The sequence below is a fragment of the Canis lupus genome, chromosome 2 (genome assembly GCF_011100685.1).
Source record: "Canis lupus familiaris isolate Mischka breed German Shepherd chromosome 2, alternate assembly UU_Cfam_GSD_1.0, whole genome shotgun sequence".
Taxonomy (NCBI): domain Eukaryota; kingdom Metazoa; phylum Chordata; class Mammalia; order Carnivora; family Canidae; genus Canis; species Canis lupus.
In genome coordinates, this window is record NC_049223.1 from 4,250,455 (window position 1) to 4,275,245 (window position 24,791).

Consider the following 24,791-nt stretch of genomic DNA (forward strand, 5'->3'; position numbering starts at 1 on the left):
TTGCATGTATGTACATTAAAAATCCCAAATAAACACATATACTCATGTACACATACATCCCAAAACCTATTAGAATAAGTGAATTCAGCAAAAGTTTTAGGTTATAAGATCAACACACAAAATTCTATTGTATTCCAATACACTAGCAATGAACAATCAGAAAATGAAATTTAAAAAACAATTCCATTTACAATAGCAACAGAATCAATAAAATATTTAAGAATGAATTTAACAAAATAAGTTAAGACTAGCACTCATTGGCTTTGTTTCTTAAATTTCACATATGAGTGAAGTAACAGTATTTGTCTTTCTCGGGCTGACTTGTTTCACTTAGCAGTACACTCTCTAGCTCCATCCATGTCATTGCAAATAGTAAGATTCCATTCTTTTGGTAGCTGAATAATATATTCCATTGTATATATGTACTACATCGTTATCTATTCACCAGTCAAATGTGCAGAGAGAGAGAGAGACAAACCAAGAAACAGGATCTTAACTATAAAGAATAAACTGATGCTTATCAGAAGGGAGAGGAGTGGAGGGATGGGTTAAATAGGTGATGAGAATTAAGGAGTACACCGGTTGTAATGAGGACTAGGTGATGTATGGAACAATTCTCTGGATGTGGATTGTTAGACTTAATATTGTTAAAATCACAATACACTCCAAATGATCTACAGATTGAGTGTAACCCCCATCAAAACCCTAGATGCCTATTTTACAGAAGTTGAGAATGTGATTTTAAAATTCATATAGAAATTTAAGGAATTTAGAATATCTAAAAAAAAAATCTTAAGAAGAAAAACGTTGGAAGACTTCCATTTTCTGATTTAAAAACTAACTACAATTATATAAATAATGTATTATTTATAATAAGCATAAGCCATATAGATCAATAAAATACAGAGTTCAGAAATAAACTGTATTTATGTAAATTGCTAATGTTTTTGAGTATAGTTTACATACAATGTTACACTAGTTTCAGGTATACAGTGTAGTAATTCAACTTCTCTATATGATATGTTATGGCTCACCATAAGTGTAGCTACCATCTGTCACCAAACACTGCTATTATAATATCATTGACTATATTCCCCATGTTGACCCTTTTATTTCCATGACTTATCCATTCCATAACTAGAACCCTGGATCTCCTACTCACTTGCACTCATTTTGCCCATTCTCCTACCCCTCTTCTCATCTGGTAACCATCAGTTTGTATTTATAGGTTGCAATGATGTGGATGGATCTTGAGGGTATTATGTTTTATTTTGTTTTGTTTTTTAAGATTTTATTTATTTGGGGGCACCTGGGTGGCTTAGTGGTTGAGTGTCTGCCTTTGGCTCAGGTCATGATCCCAGGTCCTGAGATCAAGTCCCATATCAGGCTACTCATGGGGAGCCTGCTCTTCTGCCTCTCTCTGTCTCTCATGAATAAATAAATTTTATTTATTAGACTTCCCACAGGGAAAGATAAATCTCTTCAATAGATGCTGTTGGAAATGGATACCTACATACAGAAGAATGAACTTGTGCCCTTATCTGACACCAATACAAAAATCAGCTTGAAATGGATTAAAGATTTAAATGTAAGATCACAAATCATAAAAATATTGGAAGAAACATAAAGAAAAAGTTCCTTGACATTGATATGGGCAATGATTTAATGGACATAATGCCAAAAGCACAAACAACAAAACAAAAATAACAAATGAAATTGAATACCCCAAAAAAAGCTACTGCAAGCATAGAAAACAATCAGCAGAACAAAAGAGAAGCCTACAGAATTGGAGAAAAGATTTACAAACCATACATCTGATAAGTAGTTAATATCTAAAATACATAAAAAGACATACAACTTAATAGAAAAACAAAAGATACAAATAACCTGATTTTAACAAAGAGCAAAGTACCTGAATAGAAGATATACAAATGGCCAACAGATACATTAAAAAGGCACTCAAACATCATTAGTCATCAGGGAAATGCAAATCAAACCACAAACAGATATCACCTTACACTTGTTAGGTTGGTTACTATTAAAAAAGAATAGCAACAAGTTTTGGTGAAGATGTGAGAAAATGGAATTATTGTTCACCATTGGAGGAACTATAAAATGGTGCAGCCACTATGGAAAATAATATGAATGTTTCTCAAAAAATTAAAAATAGAACTACCATATGATCCAGGTAATCCCATTTCTGATTATTTATCCAATAGAATTCAATTCAGGATCTCAAAGAGATATATTCACAATCTAGTGTCACTGTTACATTATTAAAAATAGCCAAGAAATAAAAACAACATTAATTTTGCTTATATTTTATATACATAATTTTGCTTATATTATATATATATTTTATATATATATAAGATACATCAACAGTGAATGGAATAAATGAAATGTGATACACACACACACTAAATATTATTCAGTCTTTCAAAAGAAATCCTATCATTCACAAAAACGTGGATGAATCTTGAGGATATTATGTAAGTGAAATAAGCTTTCTGAATTTCTGTAATAATTACTGATGTTGAGTAATCAATAGGACAGATACTCCATGAATCCACTTATATGAGGTATCTGTAGTAGTCAAGCTCATAGAAGCAGAAAGTAGATTGGTGTTTGTCATCTGAGTTAAGGAAAAAGGTGAGCCTCAGCAGGCATAAAATTTTAATATTACAACATAAAAATGTTCTACAGATCTATTATACATTTTGCTTATAGTTAATAATACCATACTAAACACTTAAGAATTTGTTAGGAGGGTAAATCTCATGTGTGTTTTTTAACCACAATAAAAAGTCAGTGAAGTTCAATTCCATACATCCAGAAGAGGGAAAGGCATAAATATATGGAGAACAGTATTAATGACTACTACATTAACACACATGCAAAAATGTAAAATAAATAAAATTAAGTAGTGTATTTAAAGATTCATCATGTTCAAATAAAATTTAGCACTGATGCATAGATGTCTCCATATTTAATTCTACCACTCATTAATTAAAGAGAAAAATCATATAAGAATCTCAATCTTAAAAGAAAATTTGATTTTTTCAATCTTACTGAAAAAGGAATAAAAAAGAAACTTGAAAAAGCTACCAAAAGCAAATATTACACTTAATACAAAGCAGTAGAATCATTCCTATTAAATTCAGGAATAAATAAGAGATGCTTCCATAACTGCTATTCTTTAACATTATACATCTCTCCAAAAGTGATATACAATGGACAACAATCACATGAAAAGATGTTCAACATCAGGAATTATTACAGAATTCAGATCAATAGCACACTTGACATCCATTAGGATGACTACTATTAAAAACAGAATAAAAAATAAGTGTTGATGAGGATGTAGAAAAATTGGAACCCTAGCACACTGTTGGTGGAAATGTAAACTGCTAGAAAACAGTATGGACATTCTGAGTAAGGGACAGGCAGGGCTAAGTAGGGAGAGGTAAGTAAGGGGTCACAGAATCAGGCTCACAAAATGCCAAAAATGTGGAGATGAAAGGAACCAGAGATAATAAACCAGACCATCCTGTCCCAGGTGCCAGAGGTGGGTTCTTATTATAAAAGCTACTTGTGACCAAAAAGGGATTACCAGACCCTAAAAAGGACATAAGCCATTAAAGATATCACTAGTCCTTACTCAATGGTAATATTAAAAATGTTTAGGTTCCCTGTTTAGCTTTCAATAAAAGACGAGCCAAAAAACATTCAGTGGCAACCCTGTTGGGACCCTTCACTTCTGAGAACTTTCTAACTTCTATCACTTTACTCACTCTCCTTTGTGCACGAGATTCATTCTTTGACTCCAAGAAACAAGAACCAAGCTCTTCCATATCAATTCAAAAAATTAAAAAGAGAACTATCATATGATACAGCAATCCCACTTCTGGGTATAGATCCAAAAGAACTGAAAACAGACTCCACAGAGATATTTGCAAACTGACGTTCAGTGGCAGTATTATTCACAATCAAAGGTTGGAAGCAAACCAAATGTCCATCAGTAAATGCATAAATGATATGTAATATATACTACTCAGCATTAAAAATGAAAAAATACTGACATACTGCAATATTGATGAAACTTGAGGACATTATATTAAGTGAAATACATGAGTCACAGAAAGAACTATGATTCCACTCATATGAGGTATTTAACATAGTCAAATTCACAGAAATAAAAATTAGATTGATGGTCACTATGGGCTATGGAGAGGACTAACGGGGAAGTATTGTTTAATGGATTTAGAATTTCAGTTTTGCAAGCTGAGAAATTTCTAGAAGTCCGTTTCACAACAAGGTGTATATACTTAAAACTACGAACTGTGCACATAAAATGGTTAAATGGTAAATTATGTTATATGTTTGTCAAATTAAAAATGAAAAGATTAAAAAATTAAAAGAAGAGTTCAGCAAGGTACTGGCTAATTTGCTATGAGAAGTTAAAAGGACATAAGATTCCAGATATTCCAGTTCTTGTAGGGTTAAAAATGAGGTTGTTTATTATTAGATCAAACAAGTTGACATTAAAACCTACTTCAAGACAGACAAGAAACTACTTTAGTATTACACTTCTTTACAGCATGGCAGCTTGTGGATTTGGTGTTTCTCTTGAAGTGTGTATTAAGGTCACTTAATATACAGTGGCATAAAAACATGCATATAGACAGTGGAACAGAGAATTCAGAAATATTTACCCACGGATATATGGTCAACCAATTTTGGGGAAGGATACCAAAAACTCACAATGGTAAAAGGATACTTTCTTCAATAGGTGGAAAAATGGATATCCACATGCAAAAGAATGAAACTGGATACTCACAAAAATCAACTTGGAATGTATTAAAACTTTAAATGTAAGACCCAAAACCATAAATCTTATAGAAGAAAACATAGGGGAAAACCCTTTGACACACATCTTACCAATGATTTCTTGACTAAGAAATACCAAAACTACATGTAACTATGGCTAAAATAAACAAGTAATTCTATATCAAAATGAAGGTTTCTGTTCATCAGAAGAAACAATCAGTAAATTAAAAAGGCAACCTACAGAATGGGAGAAAATATTTCTAAACAACATATTTGATTAGGGTTAAATATCTAAACTCTATAAAGAAGCCATACAACTCAATAGCAAAAAGGCAATTAATCCATGTTAACAAATGGGCAAAGGAGCTGAATAGAAATTTTTCCAAATATACATACACACAGACACACACAAAGAGAGAACATCAACATATAAAGGTAATTGGAGAGGAGGAATGGGAAGATAGCAGCAGAGTAAGAGGACTGTAGGCTCATTTTACACCTATAAATACAACTAGATAAATATCAATTCATCCCGAATATCCCAGAAATCAACCTGAAGACTGTCAGAGCAACCACCACAACTAAAGGAAGAGAAGAGGTCACATGGAAGAAGGTAGAAAGTGCAGAGACACGGTTTAGGGGAGAAACAGATCAAGGATGCCATGGAGGAAAGGGAACCTTGGTTTTGGAGAAGGGTGAGACAGAGAGAGAGAAGCACACAGGGGAATGCACAAGAAGAATATTTGCCAAAAATAATTGCCTGGAAAATGAGAGGGGCTGAATTTCATGAGTTCCTGCAACTAGTGGAGCTTAAAGCCTAGAGTTTTAAAGATCAGCAGGCTTGGCTAGGACAGAGCCCAGAGGACAGTGCCCTGTTCCTAGAGGGAAGGCAGGTAAATAACCCAGGGGAAGACACTCTGGAAACACTATTATGAAAAACACCTGGGGCACACAGAGGAGACATTACTCCCTCTTCTCAGAGTACATCTCTAAGAGGCAGCATTCATAGAAACTCCACTCTGGGAACAAAGATGCTGGTTGGTGCCACTTCCTTTCCCCACCTCTCAGCATAAACACAGGGAAAATAGTATAGTGCAGTAGCCCCTCCCCCACAAGACTAGCACAAATCACAGCCCACACCAGGTCTCCTGACCAGAGAGTTCTGCAGGGCCTCAGTTCTCATGATAGTGTTGTCAGGTCCCATTTCACAAGCAGACAAGAACACACCTAGTTAAGGTGACCGCATTCAGGCCAGAGACCAAAAACTGCCCACAGTAGGCAAGGAGAGCCTCTGTAGATGACTGTACTGAAGAGCAGAGCAGTCAAACACAAGAGTGGGGTACACGCCGCACACACCAGAGACATTTCCTGAAGTACCAGGCCCTGGACACTATATGACCTCTTCTTCATAAGACCATTACATTCAGGGAAAGGAGACATAACTGGCTTTTCTAACACCTGGATAAAGGCAGAGACATAGACAAAATGAAAAGAGAAATTTATCCCAAATGAAGGAATAAGATAAGGCCACAGCCAGAAATTTAAGTAAAGCAGATAAAAGTAACATGCTTGATGGAGAACTTAAAGCATCAATCATAAGGATGCTCACTGAACTTGGAAAAAAATAGAAGACATCTGTAAGACTCTTACCACAGAGATAAAAGAGTTTAAAAAACAATCAGAGATGAGGAATGCAATAAATGAGATTGGAAACAGGCTTGCTGCAATGACCAGCAGGCTGGAAGAAGCAGGGGAATGAATTAGAAATAATAAAAGACAAAATAATGGAAAATAATGAAGCTAAACAAAGAGAGAAATAATTATGAAACATGAAAATAGACTCAGGGAACTCAATGACTACATCAAACGTAATAACATTCATTGTTATATGAATCCCATAAGAAGAGAGTGAAAAGGGGACAGAAAAAATTTATTTGAGGAAATCACAGCTGAAAACTTCTCTAATATGGGGATGGAAACAGATATCCAGATCCAGAGGCACAGAGAACTACCATCAAAATCAACAAAAGCAGGGCAAGGCCAAGACATAATTAAATTTGCAAAATATAGCAATAAAGAAAAAATCTTAAAAGCAGCAGGACAAAAGAGGTCCTTAATTTACAAGAAGACATCCATAAGGTTAGCTGCAGATTTCTCAACAAAAACTTGGCAAGCCAGAATAGTGGCATGATATATTCAATGTGCTGAATGTGAAAAATCTGCAACCAAGAATATTCTATCCAGCAAGGCTATCATTCAGAATGGAAGGAGAGATAAAGAATTTCAAAAACAAAAGCTAAAGGAGTTTGTAATCACCAAACCAGCTTTGTAACAAATATTAAAGGGGACTCTGAGTGGAAAGGAGAGACCAAAAATGGCAAAGGATTAGAAAAAAGCCCCATAAACACTGATAAAACATGTAATAAAATGACAATAAATACATATCTATCAATAATTACTTTGAAAGTAAATGTACTAAATGCTCCAATCAAAAGACATAGGATGTCAGAATGGATAAAAAAAAATAAGACTCGTTCACATCCTGCCTACAAGAGACTCATTTTAGACTAAAGACGCCCATAGAGTGGAGGTGAGGGTATCAAGAAACATTTATTATGCAAATGGATGTCAAAACAGAGTAGCAATACTTATATCAGATAAACTATATTTTAACACAAATATTTTAACAAGAGACAAAGAAGGACATGATATAATCATAAAAGAGACAGTTCAACAAGATTCTAATAACGGTAAATATTTATACACCCAACATGAGAGCACTCAAATATATAAAATAATTAATAACAAACATAAAGGAACTAATTGATAATAATACAATAATAGTAGGGGACTTTAACAATCCCTTTAAATCAATGGACAGATCATCTAAACAGAAAATTAACAAGGAAATAATGACTTTGAAGAAACACTGGATCAGATAGACACAATCTTTCCAATTGCACATGGAACGTTTTCCAGAATATATCATATATTGGGTCACAAATCAGCCCTCAACAAATATAAAAAGATTGGAATCATACCATGCATCTTTTCTGACCATAACACTATGAAATTAAAAGACAACCACAAGAAAAAATCTGGAAAGGGCAAAAATGCATAGGGTTAAACAATATGCTATTAAAAACGAATGAGAGGGGATTCCAGGGTGGTTCAGCAGTTTAGCGCCTGCCTTTAGCTCAGGGCGTGATCCTGGAGTCCCTGCATCAAGTCCCACAATGGGCTCCCTGCATGGAGCCTGCTTCTCCCTCTGCCTGTGTCTCTGCCTCTATCTCTCTCTCTGTGTCTCTCGTGAATAAATAAATAAATCTTTTAAAAAAATAATAAAGTCCTTATGCTGTGTGGAAGGGCCTTGATTTGTTTCCTGTGTCTGTGTAGGCTCTAGTATAATGCTGAATTCAGTCACCACTGTAACTTCCTCAGAGACTTCTTAGCCTAATATTCTACTATGGATGAATGCAGACTGGACTCCTATGCAGAAATGGCTCAAAAATGGCATTTCAGCTCCTTATGTTTATAACTAAAAAGAACATTGTGTTTTATATTTGAATCAGAGAACTCTTGTCTTGAGTAACAGGTTCTAAATCAGTAGAACGCAAGACAAGAATAGCTTCTTGTTATATGTGAAACACTGTTTTCCAAACTCATCATAAGAACACAATGGATTTTTTTCATTATTTAGTAATATGATGAAAATTAGATATTGCCATAGCAGAATGATAGGCCGTGTATGGGATTTTACAAATGAAATTTGGATAAAATAATAATAGGAGCAGGGGCACCTGGATGACTCAGTTGGTTAAGTGTCCAACTCTTGACATCAGTTCAGATCATGATATCAGAACTGTGAGACTGAGTCCTGCATAGGGTTTCATACTCAGCCCAGAGACTGCTTGAGATTCTCTCTCTTCTTCTCCCTTGGACCCTCCCCCACTCACAATAAATAAATAAATAAATAAATAAATAAATAAATAAAATCTTTTTAAAAAAAATAGCAACAGCAATTTGTTCTAATTTTCTATACAGTAGGTGTTTTGTAGTATGGAAGAAAAACTTGGAGTCAAACCCCAGTGCTAATACCTACCTGCTATATGACCTTAGAGGAATCATTAAACTTTAATAAGCTTAATTGTCTTCTTCTGTTTCAGAAAACAGCTTTAACCATCTACCTAAGAATAGTTTTTAGAATTAGAAATCATGTTTATAGCTCTTATCACAGGGCCTGGCAAATGACAGGTGTTAAATAAATGGTAAGAATTACTTTTATTTTACATATGCTAGGTATTTCTATTACTCAGAGTAGGATCTTCTGAGAATAGTTTGATTATATATCTTGGTTCTTGGTCTTTTTTTTATTTAGGTGGCATGATCCCAGGCTAATGTTATTTTCATCACCTTGATTTCTTAAAATGTGTCCCTTGAACCTTTACATACCTGACTAGATTAGGTAGAAGGCACTAAACACATACTCTGAAATAATTCAGGGTTTCCATCCATCCCCGTGGCTGCCAAAATTCTTTTTAGAATTATAAAACATGTTTTTAAAAAATGAAAAAAAATCACCAAGTTTTTAAAAACTGCCTATATTGTAAAAAATGTCTTTGGGATGTCTGGGTGGCTTGGTGGTTGGGCATCTACCCTCGGCTCAGGGTGTGGTCCTGGAGTCCCAGGATCGCGTCCCACACTGGGTTTCCCTCGAAGAGCCTACTTCTCCCTCTGCCTATGTCTCTGCCTCTCTATGTGTGTCTCTCATGAACAAATAAATAAATTCTTTTTTAAAGTCTTTAATATACTCTTTATTTTAAATTCAAAAAATGAACACTAATAGATATGCAAAGAATAAAGAGAAAGAAATCCAGGTATATCACTAAAGTGAATTGCAAACCATGAAAAAGCAAGAGAAGAAAAACCAGAGAAGAACTACACAAAAAACAACAAAGTAAGTATCAAAATAGCAATAAGTACAAATCTATCCATAATGACTTTGAATGTAAATGGACTAAATGCACCAAACAAAAGACACAGAGTGACAGAATGAATTAAAACCAAAACAAAACAACAAAACAAAAAACCAAGACCCAACTATATGCTACCTACAAGAGATTAATTTTAGACCTCAAGATACTTGCAGATGGAAAGTGAGGGGATGGGGGGGAACCTATCATGGAAATGGATGTCAAAAGAATGCTGGAGTTGTAATATTTATATCTGACAAAATAGACTTTAAGAAAAAAACTGTAACAAGAGACAAAGATACTATATAATCATAAAAGGAACAACCAAACAGGAATATCTAACAATTGCAAATATTTATGGCCCCAAAATAGAAGCACCCAAATATAAAAAACAGTTAATAACAAACATAAAGGAATAATAATACTACAATTAATAGTAGAGGATTTTTTTTAAAAATTTTATTTATTTATGATAGTCACACAGAGAGAGAGAGAGAGAGAGAGAGAGAGAGGCAGAGACATAGGCAGAGGGAGAAGCAGGCTCCATGCACCGGGAGCCGGACGTGGGATTCAATCCCGGGTCTCCAGGATCACGCCCTGGGCCAAAGGCAGGCGCTAAACCTCTGCGCCACCCAGGGATCCCAATAGTAGAGGATTTTTGAAAGCCCCCATTTATATTAATGGACAGATCACCTAAATAGAAAGTAAAAAAGGAAGCGATGGTTTTGAATTACACACTGGACAAAATGGACTTAACAACATTATCTACAAGCATTATCTACAATAGCCAAACTAGGCAAACAACCCAAGCGTCCATCAACTGATTAATGGATAAAGCAAATATGATATTTATATCATATGCATAATATATATTATATATAATATGAATATATTATGGAATGGCATACATATATATAATGGAATATGACTCAGCCATAAAAAAAGAATGAAATATTGCCATTTGCAATGACATTGATGGAACTAGAGAGTGTTATGCTAAGCAAAATAAATGAAATAGAGAAAGACAAATAACATATTATTTCACTCACATGTGGAATTTAAGAAACAAAACAAACAAGCAAAGGGGAATAGAGAACAACAGGAAAATCAAGAAAAAGACTTTTACCTATAGGGAACAAATTTATGGTTGCCAGAAGGGAGGTGAGCAGGTGGATAGATGATAGGGTTTAAAGAGGGCACTTGTGATGAACACTGGGTGATGTATGATTCACTATATTGCACACCTGAAACTGATGTTATACTGTATGTTAAGTGGAATTTAAATTAAGCCTTTTAAGTCATAAGGAAAATACAAATATGGTAGTGTACTGCATTTATCAAAAAAAATCTGCATATAAGTAGACCCATGAAATTCAAACACATGTTGTTCAAGGGTCAACTGTTTAAGAAATTAGGAAGATAAAAAAAAAGAAACTAGGAAGATAGCAAATAAATGATCTAATTTTGCACCTCAAAGAACTAGGAGAACAAATTAAGCCCAAATATAGCTGAAATAAAGAAATACTAACGGAAAGAATGAAAATAGATAAAATAGGAAGGAGGCAAGATGGCAGAAGAGTAGGGGACCTTTGGTCCTCCAAACTTACCTAGGTAACTTTAAAACCACCCTGAACACCTATGAATTCAACCTGAGACATAAGGAGAGAACAGCTGAGACACTACAGAAAGATAAGTGATCACTTCTGACAAGGTAGGAGGGTGGAGAAGAGGAATGAGGGGATATATTGGAAGATAAATAGTAGGGAAGGGAGCCTTGGAAAGCCACTGCAGGAAAGTGGTACAGCAAACAGTTGGGAACTTTGGAAATTTGCTCCTGAGAAAGTCTTCCCTTACTGAAAACTGGTCAGTGGAGAAATAGAGCAGGATCATGGAGGGGCAGTGAAGTCTCAATATTCCTGGAGACACAGTAAGAGTAGGGGTGCCCATGAGAAACCATGATTTGTGCCATAAACTGCAAACTGTAGTGGGATAGCGGTAAAAGACTAGAATACAGCAACTCTTTAAAGGCATCTGGGAGAGGCAGCCAGGTACACAGTCCAGCAGCTGAGCTCTCTCTGCCCCAGAGTCCGGCAGTGGACAGAAGCGAGCTATCCTCTGTTCCCTCCAGGACAGGTGGAACTGAGGAGGACAGCAAAAGCTCTCCTGCAACTAGGCACCTTTCAATTTGTATGGATCAGTGCCCCCACACCTGCCCCCAGAAGGATCTATGCCATTGTGCACAGGGAAACAGCAGTTTGGTAAGGGTGGGGAGCTTCTGGCTCTGGGACTGGAGATTTAGCCACTGCCATTTTTTTTTCTCCTTTCACCTGAAAGAGGTATGGATTCTAGGGAACAAAGGCCTCACAGGACAAAACAGCTTTACATGGAGCAAGGACACCTGGCAAGGGGCGGGGCATCTCCACCCAGGCACAGACATCTGAGAATCAGTGTAGCAGGCCTGTCCCCCAGAAGAACAGCTGAAAGAATAGGGGAAGAGCAAGTTTACTGACCAAGGAACATAGGAAAGCTCAAGGACTGAGGAAGAATAGTATATAGAACTTGAGGGTTTTTTTCCTGCCTTAACTATGATATTTTATCAACTCTCCATTTTTAAGTTTTTTCCTTTTCATATTTTTATAATTATATGTCATAGATATATTCTTCATTTTTGGATTCTTTTCAACATATTCACTTTAATTTTTATAGATATATGTTACAGTATTTTTTCTTTTTATTTTCTTTTTATTTTCTGGACTTGACCTCTTTGGAAATGTCTAGAGTGTATTTTACTTAGGTTGTGGTTGATATTTTTGACTCTGCTCATCATACAGCCATTTTGCAATGGAAAGAAAAATGACTAGAAGGAAAAATTCACCATAAAAGAAAGAACCAGAAGTATTACTCTCTGCCACAGATCTAATGGATATGGATTTAAATAGCATGTCAGAGATACATTTCAGAGGTACTATTATAAAATTACTGGTGGCTCTTGAAAAAAAAACACAAAGGACTCTAGAGATTCTCTTACTGCAGAATTGAGATCTATCAGGCCAAAATGAAAAATACTTTAACTGAGATGCAGTCTAAACTGGATGCTCTAACAGCTAGGGTTAATGAGATAGAAAAGAGAATGAGTGACATAGAAGACAAGTTGATGGAAAGGAAGGAAGGAAGCTGAGGAAAAGAGAAAAAAACAATTAAGAACCCATGCAGAGAGAGTTTGGGAAATAAATGATAGCTTGAGAAGAAATATTATTCCTTCTAAAAGATGAATGGATCAATCCTACTAAAGATGAATGGGTCAATTCCACTAAAAGATGATTGGGTCAACCAGGAAATTAGTAATGGATTTTAAAGATTCATGGAAACTAACAAAAATGAAAGTAAAACCATCTTAAAATCCTTGGGATACAGCAAAAGTCATCATAAAAGAGAAATACATTGCAATACAAACCGCCCTCAAAAAAATTGGAAAAATCTTAAATACACAAGCTAACCTTACACCTAAATGAACTGGAGAAAGTACAGCAAATAAAGCATAAACCAAACAGAAGAAGAGAGATAATAAAGATTAGAACATAACTCAATGAAATAGCGACCAGAAGACCTGTACAACAGATCAATGAAACCAGGAGCTGGTTTTTCAAAAAAAATAAAAAATAAAAAAAAATAAGACAGATAAACTCCTAGCCAGACTTATTAAAAAGAAAAAAGATTCAAATTAATAAAATCATGAACAAAAGAGATCACAACCAATTGCAAGGAAATACAAACGATTTTGAAAATGTATTATAAGCAACTAAATGGCAAAAAAAAAAAAGGCAATCTGGAAGAAATGGATGCATTACTGGAAACCTATAAATCACCAAAACTGAAACAGGAAGAAATAGAAAACATTCTTAATGTTTAGTAAAAAGGCCAATAACCAACCAGTGAGGAAATTGAAACAGTCATCAAAACACTCCCAAGAAACAAGAGTTCAGGGTCACTTGGCTTCCCAGGGAAATTCTACCAAACATTTAAAGAAGAAATAATACTTATTCTACTAAAGCTGTTTCAAAAGGTAGAAATGGAAGGAATACTTCCAAACTCGTTCTATGAGGTCAATATTACCTTGATCCCAAAACCAGACAAAAACCCCACCAAAAAAGGAGAATTACACACCAATATCCCTGATAAACATGAAGGCAAAAATTATCTCCAAGATACTAGCCATGAGGATCCAACAGTAATATTGAGAGGATTATTCACCACAACCAAGTGGGATTTATTCCTGGGATGTAAGAGTGGTTCAACATTCATAAAGCAATGTGATAGATCACATCAACAAAAGAAAAGATGAGAACCATATCATCCTCTCAATAGATGCAGAGAAAGCAATTGACAAAATACAACATCCATTCCTGATTAAAACTTCAAAGTGTAGGGATAGAGGGAACACTTCTCAATATCATAAAAGCCATTTATGAAAAGCCCATAACGAATATCATTCTAATGGGGAAAAAACTGAAAATCTTTCCCCTAAGATCAGGAACATGATAGGGATGTCCATTCTCACCACTGTTGTTCAACATAGTACTAGAAGTCCCAGCTTCAGCAATCAGACAACAAAAAGAACAAAAAGGCATTCAAATTGGCAAAGAAGTCAAACTGTCCCTCTTCCCAGATGACATGATACTCTATATAGAAAACCCAAAAGACTCCACCCCAAGATTGCTAGAACTCATACAGCAATTCAGCAATGTGGCAGGATACAAAATCAATGCCCAGAAATCAGTGGCATTTCTATACACTAACAATGAGACTAAAGAACGAGGAATCAAACCCATTTACAGTTGCAGCCCAAAACATAAGATACTTAGATATCAACTCAACCTGAGAGGTAAAGGATCTATTACCTAAAAACTACAGAACACTTCTGAAACCAATCGAGGAAGATGCAAAGAGATGGAAAAACATTTCGTGTCCATGGACTGGAAGAATAAATATTGTGAAAATGTCTATGCCACCCAGGGCAATTTACACATTCAATGCCATCCCTATCAAAATACCATGGACTTTCTTCACAGAGTTGGAAAAAATAATCTTAAGATTTGTATGGAATCAGAAAAGACCCTGAAAAGCCAGAAGAATGCTGAAAAAGAAAACCAAAGCTGGGGGCATCACAATGCCTGACTTCAAGCTGTATTACAAAGCTGTGATCATCAAGACAGTGTAGTACTGGCACAAAAACTGACACATATGTCAATGGAACAGAATAGAGAACCCAGAAATGGACCCTCAACTCTATGGACAATGAATCTTTGACAAAGCAGGAAAGAATATCCACTGGAAAAAGGACAGTCTCTTCAATAAATGGTGTTGAGAAAATTGGACATCCACATGCAGAAGAATGAAACTAGACTATTCTCTTACACCATACACTAAGATGAACTCAAAATGGTTGAATGATCTAAATGTAAGAAAAGAATCCATCAAAATCCTAGAGGAGAACAAAGGCAAAAACTTTTTTGAAGTTGGCCACAGCATTTTTTTGCAAGACACATCTATGAAGGCAAGGGAAACAAAAGCAAAAATGAACTATTGGGACTTCATCAAGATAAAAAGCTTCTGCACAGCAAAGGAAAGAGTCAGCAAAACTAAAGGACAACCTACAGAATGGGAGAAGATATTTGCGAATTTATCAGATAAAGGGCTAGTATCCAAGATCTATAAAGAATTTATCAAACTTATCACCTATGAAATAAACAATCCAGTCATAAAATGGGCGGAAGACATGAACAGACTTTCTCCAAAGAATACCTACACATGACCAACAAGCACATGAAAAAAAAATGCTCTGCATCACTTGCAATCAGGGAAATACAAATCAAAACCACAATGAGATATAATCTTACACTAGTGAGAATGACTAAATTTAACAAAGCAGGAAATCACAAATATTGGCAAGGATGTGGAAAATGAGGAACCATTTTACACTGTTGGTGGGAATGCAAACTGGTACAGCTGCTCTGGAAAACAGTGTGGAGGTTCCTCAAGAAGTTAAAAATAGAGCTACCCTGCAATCCAGCAATTGAACTACTGGGTACTTACCCCTAAAGATACAGATGCAGTGAAACGGCAGGACACATGCACCCCAATGTTCATAGCAGCAATGTCCACAATAGCCAAACTGTGTAAGGAGCCATGATATCCTTCAACAGATGGATAAAGAAGATGTGGTCTATATATACAATGGAATATTACTCAGCCATTAGAAAGGTCAAATACCTACCGTCTGCTTCAATGTGAATGGAACTAGAGGGCATTATTGCTGAGTAAGTCAATTGGAGAAAGACTATTATCATATGATTTCACTCATGTCTGGTATATAAGAAATAGTGAAAGGGAGTCTAAGGGAAAGAAGGGAAACTGAGTGGGGAAAAATTAGGGAGGAAGACAAACCATAAGAGACTCCTAACTCTGGGAAAGAAACAAAGGGCTACAGGAGGAGGGGATTGGGTAACTGGGTGATGGGCACGAAGGAGGGTACTTGATGGGATGAGCACTGGGTGTTATACTTTATGTTCACAATTTACTTTAAATAAAATATTTTTAAAATAAGAAGAAGAAAAATAAAATAGATTAAATAGAGACCATAAAAATAATGGATAAAATCAAAGAATAGATTTTTCCAAAATATAAACAAAATTAATAAACTTTTAGCAAGACTAAGAAAAAAATAATAAATAAATAATATCAAAAATGAAACAAGAGAAACTACAACTGACAGATTATAAGAGACTACTACTATGAACAAGTATAAGCCAACAAATTAGATAACAAGAAGAAATGAATAAGTTCCTAGAATTATGCAACCTATGAAGACTGAAGTAGGAAGAAACAAAGTCTGAGAGACCAATAACAAGTAAGGATACTAAAATAGTAATCAAAAACCTCCCAACACTTAAAACCTCATAACCAGATGGTAAGTGGTGAATTATATAAAATATTTAAACAAAAACTAATTCCAATCATTCTCAAACTCTTTCAAAAATTTGAAGAGGAAGGAACACTTCCAAACTCATTGTGTGAGTCTAGTATTACCTGACTCCAAATGACAGATATGGACAGTATAAGAAAACTACAGACTAATTTTTCTAATGAATATAGATGTAAAAACTGACAACAGAATATTAGCAAACCAAATTCAAGAACTCATTAACAGGACTATACACTATGACCAAGTGCAATTTACCCCTGAAATGCAGGGATAGTTCTTTTTACATAAATCAATAATTGTGATACTTCACAATTATTACAATAATTTCACAATTATCACAATAATTGTAATATTTCTATTTTTAATAGAATTAAAAATAAAAATCGTAATCACTTTAATAGATGCAGGAAAAGCATTTAGCAAAAGACAACATCCTTTGATGATAAAAACCATCAACAGCTTAGGTATAGAAGCTTAAAGATAGAAGGTACATAAGTCAACCTATGACAAACCTTCAGCTAACACACTCTGAAGAAAAATGTAAAGCTTTTACCATAAGATCATGAACAAGGCAAGTGTATTCATATTCAACACAGTACTGGAAGTCCTAGCTAGAGCAATGAGACAAGACAAAGAAATAAATGCAAATAAGAAATAAAGAATTAAAATTTTCATTATTTGCAAATGATAAGATTTTTCACAGTTGGCCCTTGAATAACATGGCTTGAACTGCATGGGTCCACTTATATGCAGAATTTTTTAATAAATGTGTGTACTGTAGATTTATTTTCTTTTCCCTCTGATTTGCTTAACAATTTCTTTTGTTTTGTTGTAAGAATACAGTATATCATTTATACATATATATTACAGTGTAATATATATATTACAAACTATGTGTTAATTGGCTGTGTTATCAGTACTGCTCTAGTGAACTGTAAACCATTAGTAGTTAAGTTTTTGGGGAGTCAAAAGTAATACACAGATTTTTTTACTGGACAGGGCAGTATATACTCTATACTTCTTGTGGTGCAGTCACTGTGGAAAACAGGCAGTTTCTCAAAAAGCAAAATTACAATTCTCATATGCTCCAGCAATTACACCCCTACTCCAAATAATTGAAAACAGAGATTTAAACAGCAACCAGGAGCACCTGGTTCAGTAGGTTACTACTGTGGCTCAGTAGGTTAAGTTTCTGTCTGCCTTGGGTTCAGGTCATGATTTCAAAGTCCTGGGATCAAGCACCTCATCAGGCTCCCTGCCTAGTGGTGAGTTGGCCTCCTCTCCCCTGCTCATGCTCTGTCTCTCTCCCTTCTCTCTCAATCAATCAATCAATCAATATTTTTAAAAAATATAAAAGAAATAAAAATAAAGTTACCAGACACCATGTTTATTGCAGCATTATTCATAATAGCCAAAAGATGGAAACAATCCAAATGTTCATCAGCAGGTAAATGGATAAACAAAATGTGATATATACATATAATGGAATATTTTTCAGCCATAAAAAAGGAATGAAGTTCTAACACATCATGGATGAAACTTGAAAACATTATGCTAAGTGAAATAGGCCAGATACAAAAGGACAAATGTTGTATGATTTATTTATATGAAATATACTAGGCATGTTGCTAGAAATAAAAAGAAAATTAGAGGTTACAGAGGCTGGACAGAGGCAGGAATGGGAGTTATTGCTTAATGAATTTCTCTTGGGGGTGATGAAAAGTTGTGGAGATAGAGGTAGTGATGATTGTACAACATTGTGAATGTCATTAATACCAATGAATTGCACACTTAAAAGATGATTAAAATGGCAAACTTTATGTTATATATTTTTATCACAATAAAATTTTTAGTAGATTGGTTAAATTCAGGCCAACTATTGGTTTAAGTTTCTAACAAACTTTGAATAAAAACTACCTCATAATAAGGCATGATTATCTCAACGTGGTAACATAGGTGAAACAGTAGAGGTACTCTTATCTCAAAGTACAATAGAAGAGTAATTCTCTTGCACTCTGCATCACAACCATTTAATTTTATTTTGAAAGTTCCAGCCAATGTAGAAAGACACAGATTGATTATTAAAATTATATATGTTGGATAGGAAGAACAAATTTATCACTGTTTTAATTTATATATATATATATATATATATATATATATATATATATATATATACACACACATTTATTTTTAAGACAGAAAGTATGCTCAAGTTGATGAGGGAGGGGCAGAGGGAGGATCTTAATCAGGCTCCACCCCAAGCACAGAGCCTCATGCAGACTCAGTCTCAGGACCCTGAGATTATGACCTGAGCTGAAATCCAGAGTCAGACACTTAACCAACTGAGCCACTCAGGCACCCCATTTTAAAATATATTATATAAAACATCTAAAGAATCTAGCTAAAATATTAATTATTTATACCACAAAGCATCTTTTTCTTGTTGTATCTTGATGAATTTTTGGCATTATATCATGTTAAGAATTCATAATGCCAAATACTGTTATTTTATTAATGCAAAGCTATCACTTCCCTTTTACACAGATCTTAGTTGAAATAAACTATGGGTAATGTAATGTTCACTCACCGAATTAATTTTTACATACTAGTCAATATGTTTTTATATTATGTGATGACTGTCCAGAGAGTTATTTCCATATTTAATAATATTCTCTTTTCATTTATTTAAAATTATACCATGGGAACACACAATTATTCACATTTTTATCTTACAAAACAAAAAATCTTTTTACCTTGAAATTCTCTTGCTTCTTGTCTTTCAGTCTTACTTTGTAATTTCTCTTCTACAACAGCAGCCTTAATGACAAAAGTTATAATAAGTAATTTCAAATTTATATCTTGTAACTCTAATTACCTTCTTTCAGAGCAAGAACTTTTACTCATATCTACAACATCATTAGATAAATGTTTTACTTTTATGTATGAATGCATCAAATAAAAGCATGAAAACAATTAATGGATCTGAAAAGCATTTAGGAACATGTATGTGGAGGGAACCCAAGCTATATTGTGATCCTCCTCATAAATAATTGCAAATAAATCATGTTAATAATGATGATGATTCTAGTTTAGATTTATATATTAGTCTGATTCAATCTCTAGACTAACTCAAATGACTTATGAAATTATTTTTAAGGTCATTTTAATAAATTCTATGATAAAAATATATTGTAGATACATGTCAAATATATACAGCCCTTTTATCATCTTTTCTCCCAGTATTTTTGCTTTAAGAGTTTTCTAATCAGGGACACCTAGGTAGCTCAGTGGTTGAGCATCTTCCTTCAGCTCAGAGTGCGATCCTGGGGTCCTGGGTTGAATCACACATCAGCTCCCTGCAGAAAGCCTGCTTCTTCCTCTGCCTATGTCTCTGCCTCTCTCTGTATGTGTCTCATGAATAAATGAATAAAATATTTTTAAAAAAAAAAGATTTTCCTAGTCAAATACTGTTTTAACAAAAGCAATTCTGATAATTTTCTAGGCATTGTTTAAGGAATATAAAATCATTTCAAAACAATGTTTCACAATTACCTATTTGAAAATATTTTTCTAGATGAACCTGAAATGATAATTTCTCTATCTCAGTTAGGAATTGTGTATCTTTTATCATTAAAACTCTAATCTAAGCCACAACTTCTTTGTTGATACAGCTTAGAATTTTTATGTAAAAATATCACTCTGATTCTCAAATATTACTTTAAACATCCTAAATATAAAACAGATTATATTAAAATATAAAATTTTATTACCTTTAAATAAGAAAATATTAATGAGTTTTAACATTTACTTAAAATATTAAAGGAGTCTAGCAATTCAAAGTACACAGCTTTCAAATTATTGTACTATATCTTACCTTTGAGATGTCACTATCCATTGGCTTTCTTTTAGTGAGAACAGAGGGTGAAATGAATGATGCTGTAGCTGTTTCACTCCCTTGAAGTGATGCTTTGCCAGACAGTAAATCTTCAATCTCCTTGTTTGATAATAGTCTTGTTAATGGTTTCTCATGGGTCTTTAATGGAAGCGTGTAGGATAAGTCTTTATCAGCTGAAACTTCATTTGAACTCCTTAAAAAAGCTGAACCATCTTGAGTGTTTAGGATCTGTGAAAGATCTGAAATAGCAGAGCTAGCTCTTTTCTTCTCTGAGCTTTAGAATTACAAAATATCTGGTATTAGATTATGTGAAGAACATTTTAAATTTTTAATTTAAGAATAATTTTAATAATCTATGAGAATATTAAATAGGCAATCATAATTATCCATTAATGAATGGTAATACAAATATGAAGTTGCTACTAGTTAACAAGTTGAAGATAATATATCTTTTAGGAATTAAAATAGATATACAGAATTAAATAACTTTTAAAATACTTAACATAAGAGCTATTCAAGATCATAACAGGCACAGAACAAAAAATATTTGGTCACACAAAGTAGAACACAAGATGTTTTAGAAGATGCCCTTCAGTCACATTTATTCCAAAGTTATTTTTCCACAATTTCATTTCAGAATGAAAATAAAAATTTCTCTATAGCAGTTTTAATATTAAAAGATCACTGTCTTCTACCAGAGTCAATTTCCAAGCTCTGAGTTAGTTTTCTTCAAGGTAATAAGTAATTATTCTTCACCAGTTGGCAGGCTCAGCTTATTAGGGGGCCAGGACTAGGGTAACCATATGTCATGGTTTGTCTACACAGTCCCAATTTATGCTTGTTCCAGCATTCCACTTTAGATGATAATTTAAAGGTCCAACTAGCTATGTTCTATAGAATTTGACATAGCTTTTCTGGTCCTATCAAATGCAAGAGAATTTGATGGTTCTTCACTTTATACAGCTATTATTCCAGTTAATATAATCTGCCTAAGGTTTGTTGCAGTGCCTAAAATAATTTGAATTTTGGTCATGCAGATGCAAAATTTTACAATGTAACTATTTCACTCATCCTAATCTGTTGGTTTGAGATGAATTTCCAACACCAGAGTTTGAATTATAAAAAAGAGGCATATGGAAGACAATTCTAGAACAAAAGTGTAAGATAATTGATGGTTAAAAAGACATCATTTATGAAAGACTTTTGTAGTAGTTATAAAACAGATTCCAATATTAAAGTTAAGGAGAAAAGATGGCTGCTTGTCATAAATCAAGGATATCTCAGCCTCAAACATGACTTAATAGTTTTATTATGCATTTGAATTTAAAATGACTAGTTATAAAATAGCCTAACACTCTTCTGGAAACCATTTTTGAAGATATATCCTAGAGGACTCATCATTTTTAGGCCATTGAAGCATAACAACTGTTCAAGTACATGATATAAATTGATGCTTTTTTTTACAAACATACCTGCAGCTATTAGTAGCTGCATGACCACTCATGTTACCACTATTACCACATAGCTATAAGTAGAAAGCAAAATACTTTTAAAGATTTTGAAATATTTATGAGGAGATATCATTAATCATTTGATTCTACTATAACAATAGAGGCAAATGATCCTACTATAACAATAGAGAAAATATGTGGCAATCTTGAGAACAAGCCTTAAATACAATACAAAGACTATAATACAAAGTTTGTTTATGACCATACTCCCACATGCAACATTCCCCATTTATACTGGCTTCTACAATCATAAAGGACAGTCATTGCATAACACCATAATACTCCTGAGGGAAGGGACAGGAAATGAAAAACACTATAAATGTATGCAAGCAGTACTGTATTCAAGCTCACACCAACCAAACAGACAGCTCTAAGAAGTGGAGACAGGCATACTTTCAAGGCCAGATGTTTGCTTGAATGATAAAAGAAAAGAAGAGGAAATGGAGGGAAAAGGAGGAGGAAAACAGAAGGAGGAGGAAGAGAAGAAAGGAGGAAGAGAATATAAAGTCTATGAAAGTCAGCCTATATTCACACATAAAATAATAATGATCGGCCCTATCCCCATTCTTTGGTAAATTATCAAAACAACCTAAATATATTTTATAAGTCTTGCTAAATGTGCATCATTTGTCATTCACTTGTGATTAAGATTCTTTCTAGCCATCACTCTGTGCTAAAAACTTACAATATAATAGTATACTTATAAGCATGTATTTCAACAGCTTTGATATAAGAATGTTGATAGCATTCTACATGACAGTCTTCAACGCCACTGAAGTGATATAAAGAATACATCTACTCTTGCTTGCAAAAGTATTTGTTAATCTGAAGATCTGAGCATTCTATCCTTTTTTCACCAAGCAAATAGATATGTAAAGGCAAATCTGTTATGCATATCATTAGACACCCTTTTAACACATTGTCATCCAGACAAAATGGATGATTCCTCAACCTGTCCTGAGTTGTCTGTTTCTATTCCAACACCTTCTATTTCTCAGCTTTCCTTATTAACTTTAACTCCAACCATTTTCTAAATTGTCAACACAATTCCCAAGGCATTTCCCTCCTCCCTTAGGAAAAAAAAAACTCTCTTTTAAGTATTGATACATACACTGAATAATGGAAATATAGAGGAGAATGGATTTGATATTATCTTCAATAATAGAATATGTAGAATGCATTTATATATATAAAGAAAACAAAAGAGCTAGGATTCAAAGTGTGTAGTACAACCTTAAATGTTTCTAAAAATTAACTTTAGAAGAAAATTTCAATATAATGAATGTAAAATTAACATTCAAAAACTATCATATCTTGATAGTTTTAAAGATTATATTATTATTGGTCAAATTCTTCATAGTGATTAGTTTCAGGCTCCTCAACTAAAAAGGAACTCAAAAAATTTTGAAAAGATTTGATAAAAATGCAAATGATTAAAAGCCTGGAAAAATGAAATGTTAAGATACTTAGGATTATTTCACCTAGAGAAAATAAGGCTGGTCTACTTAGAAATAGTTTGTAAATGTGTAAACATATCTTACACTGAAAATGTTTATAGCTATTGTTATTCCTGAAATAATTAAAAATAGGACTTAAACTATAAAATAAGGAAATTATATGAAACAGAAAGGGGAAACTATTCTAGGAAATAAACTAGAAAAACAAATTATTGGTTAATGAGAGTGATATACATATTTTCTCTTGCATGGCCCTGGATATTTCCATTTCTCCAGCCAGTAGCTTGGCAGAGATTCTCAAAATCTTTCACTGATACTTACAAAATTGGACTATGAACTCCCTCCACACACTCTTTTATTGACACATCTACTGCCCCTTCATCAGGGAATTTTGCAGTTACAGAATCATCTATTTTTCTCTGCACCCCTCCCAATTTCTCTATAAATATATAAACTAGTATGTGACTGGGATCCTTACCCTAGAGCACTTTCCATTATCCATCAAGTTGTCTCTAGCCCAAACATTTCCCTGTGCAAAACAGAGCTTGGAATATTACATGTGTTCTGCTTCTATTCTGCTTATAAGGTTTTTTCAATAAATACTATTTTATTGTAACAAATTACATTGTATATTTAGTTGTATATGACTTGTCTGGATATTACAGCCTTTGAAAATAGAACTAGTTTGATTGGGCCACCACTGAGGTGAGAAATAAATCCCCTGGAAGCCTTATATCAGACAACCTATTGAGTTGGAATGGCCAAAATCTCAGTGGCCATATTATATATAGTCACAAAAGCCCCAGAGAGGCAAATTACTTAACCAAACTAGAATGACAAGAGCTCAGGTAGCCCCAGAGATATGGGATACCATAACCTCTAAGTAGGTAGGATAGTTGCATAGTCCACAGACTAATGAAACCTGAAATGGGAAGATTTCTCTATAAAAGAAAAATCTGGAGCAATAAACTTATAAATAGGTGGCTACAGTACCTTACTAAGGGAAGTCAAAGAGGCTAGGTCAGCAAAGCCTAGAGAAATTGTGACTGAGAGTCAAGCCAATACTAAAACCTGAAAAGGACTTAAAACAGGACAGAGAAGAGACTTTATGGTTGGCCTCTTTTGCAACAAAGGGAGGAA

At 34.1% G+C, this 24,791-nt stretch overlaps 1 protein-coding gene across 14 annotated transcripts in view; it reads right to left on the reverse strand.

Moving 5' to 3' along the window:
• CCDC7 (coiled-coil domain containing 7) overlaps positions 1-24,791 on the reverse strand; it is a 383,402-nt gene that overhangs the window by 219,916 nt on the left and 138,695 nt on the right. For 11 of the 14 annotated variants that reach the window (XM_038529717.1, XM_038529714.1, XM_038529715.1 and 8 more), the window contains exons 18-19: positions 20,663-20,957; positions 19,542-19,605 (exon numbers count right to left, since the gene is read on the reverse strand). In XM_038529717.1, the coding sequence (XP_038385645.1) occupies positions 19,542-19,605; positions 20,663-20,957 (359 nt within the window). Of the gene's footprint in view, positions 1-19,541; positions 19,606-20,662; positions 20,958-24,791 lie in introns of those variants that run through there. The other 3 variants (XM_038529726.1, XM_038529723.1, XM_038529724.1) reach the window with 3 other exon arrangements.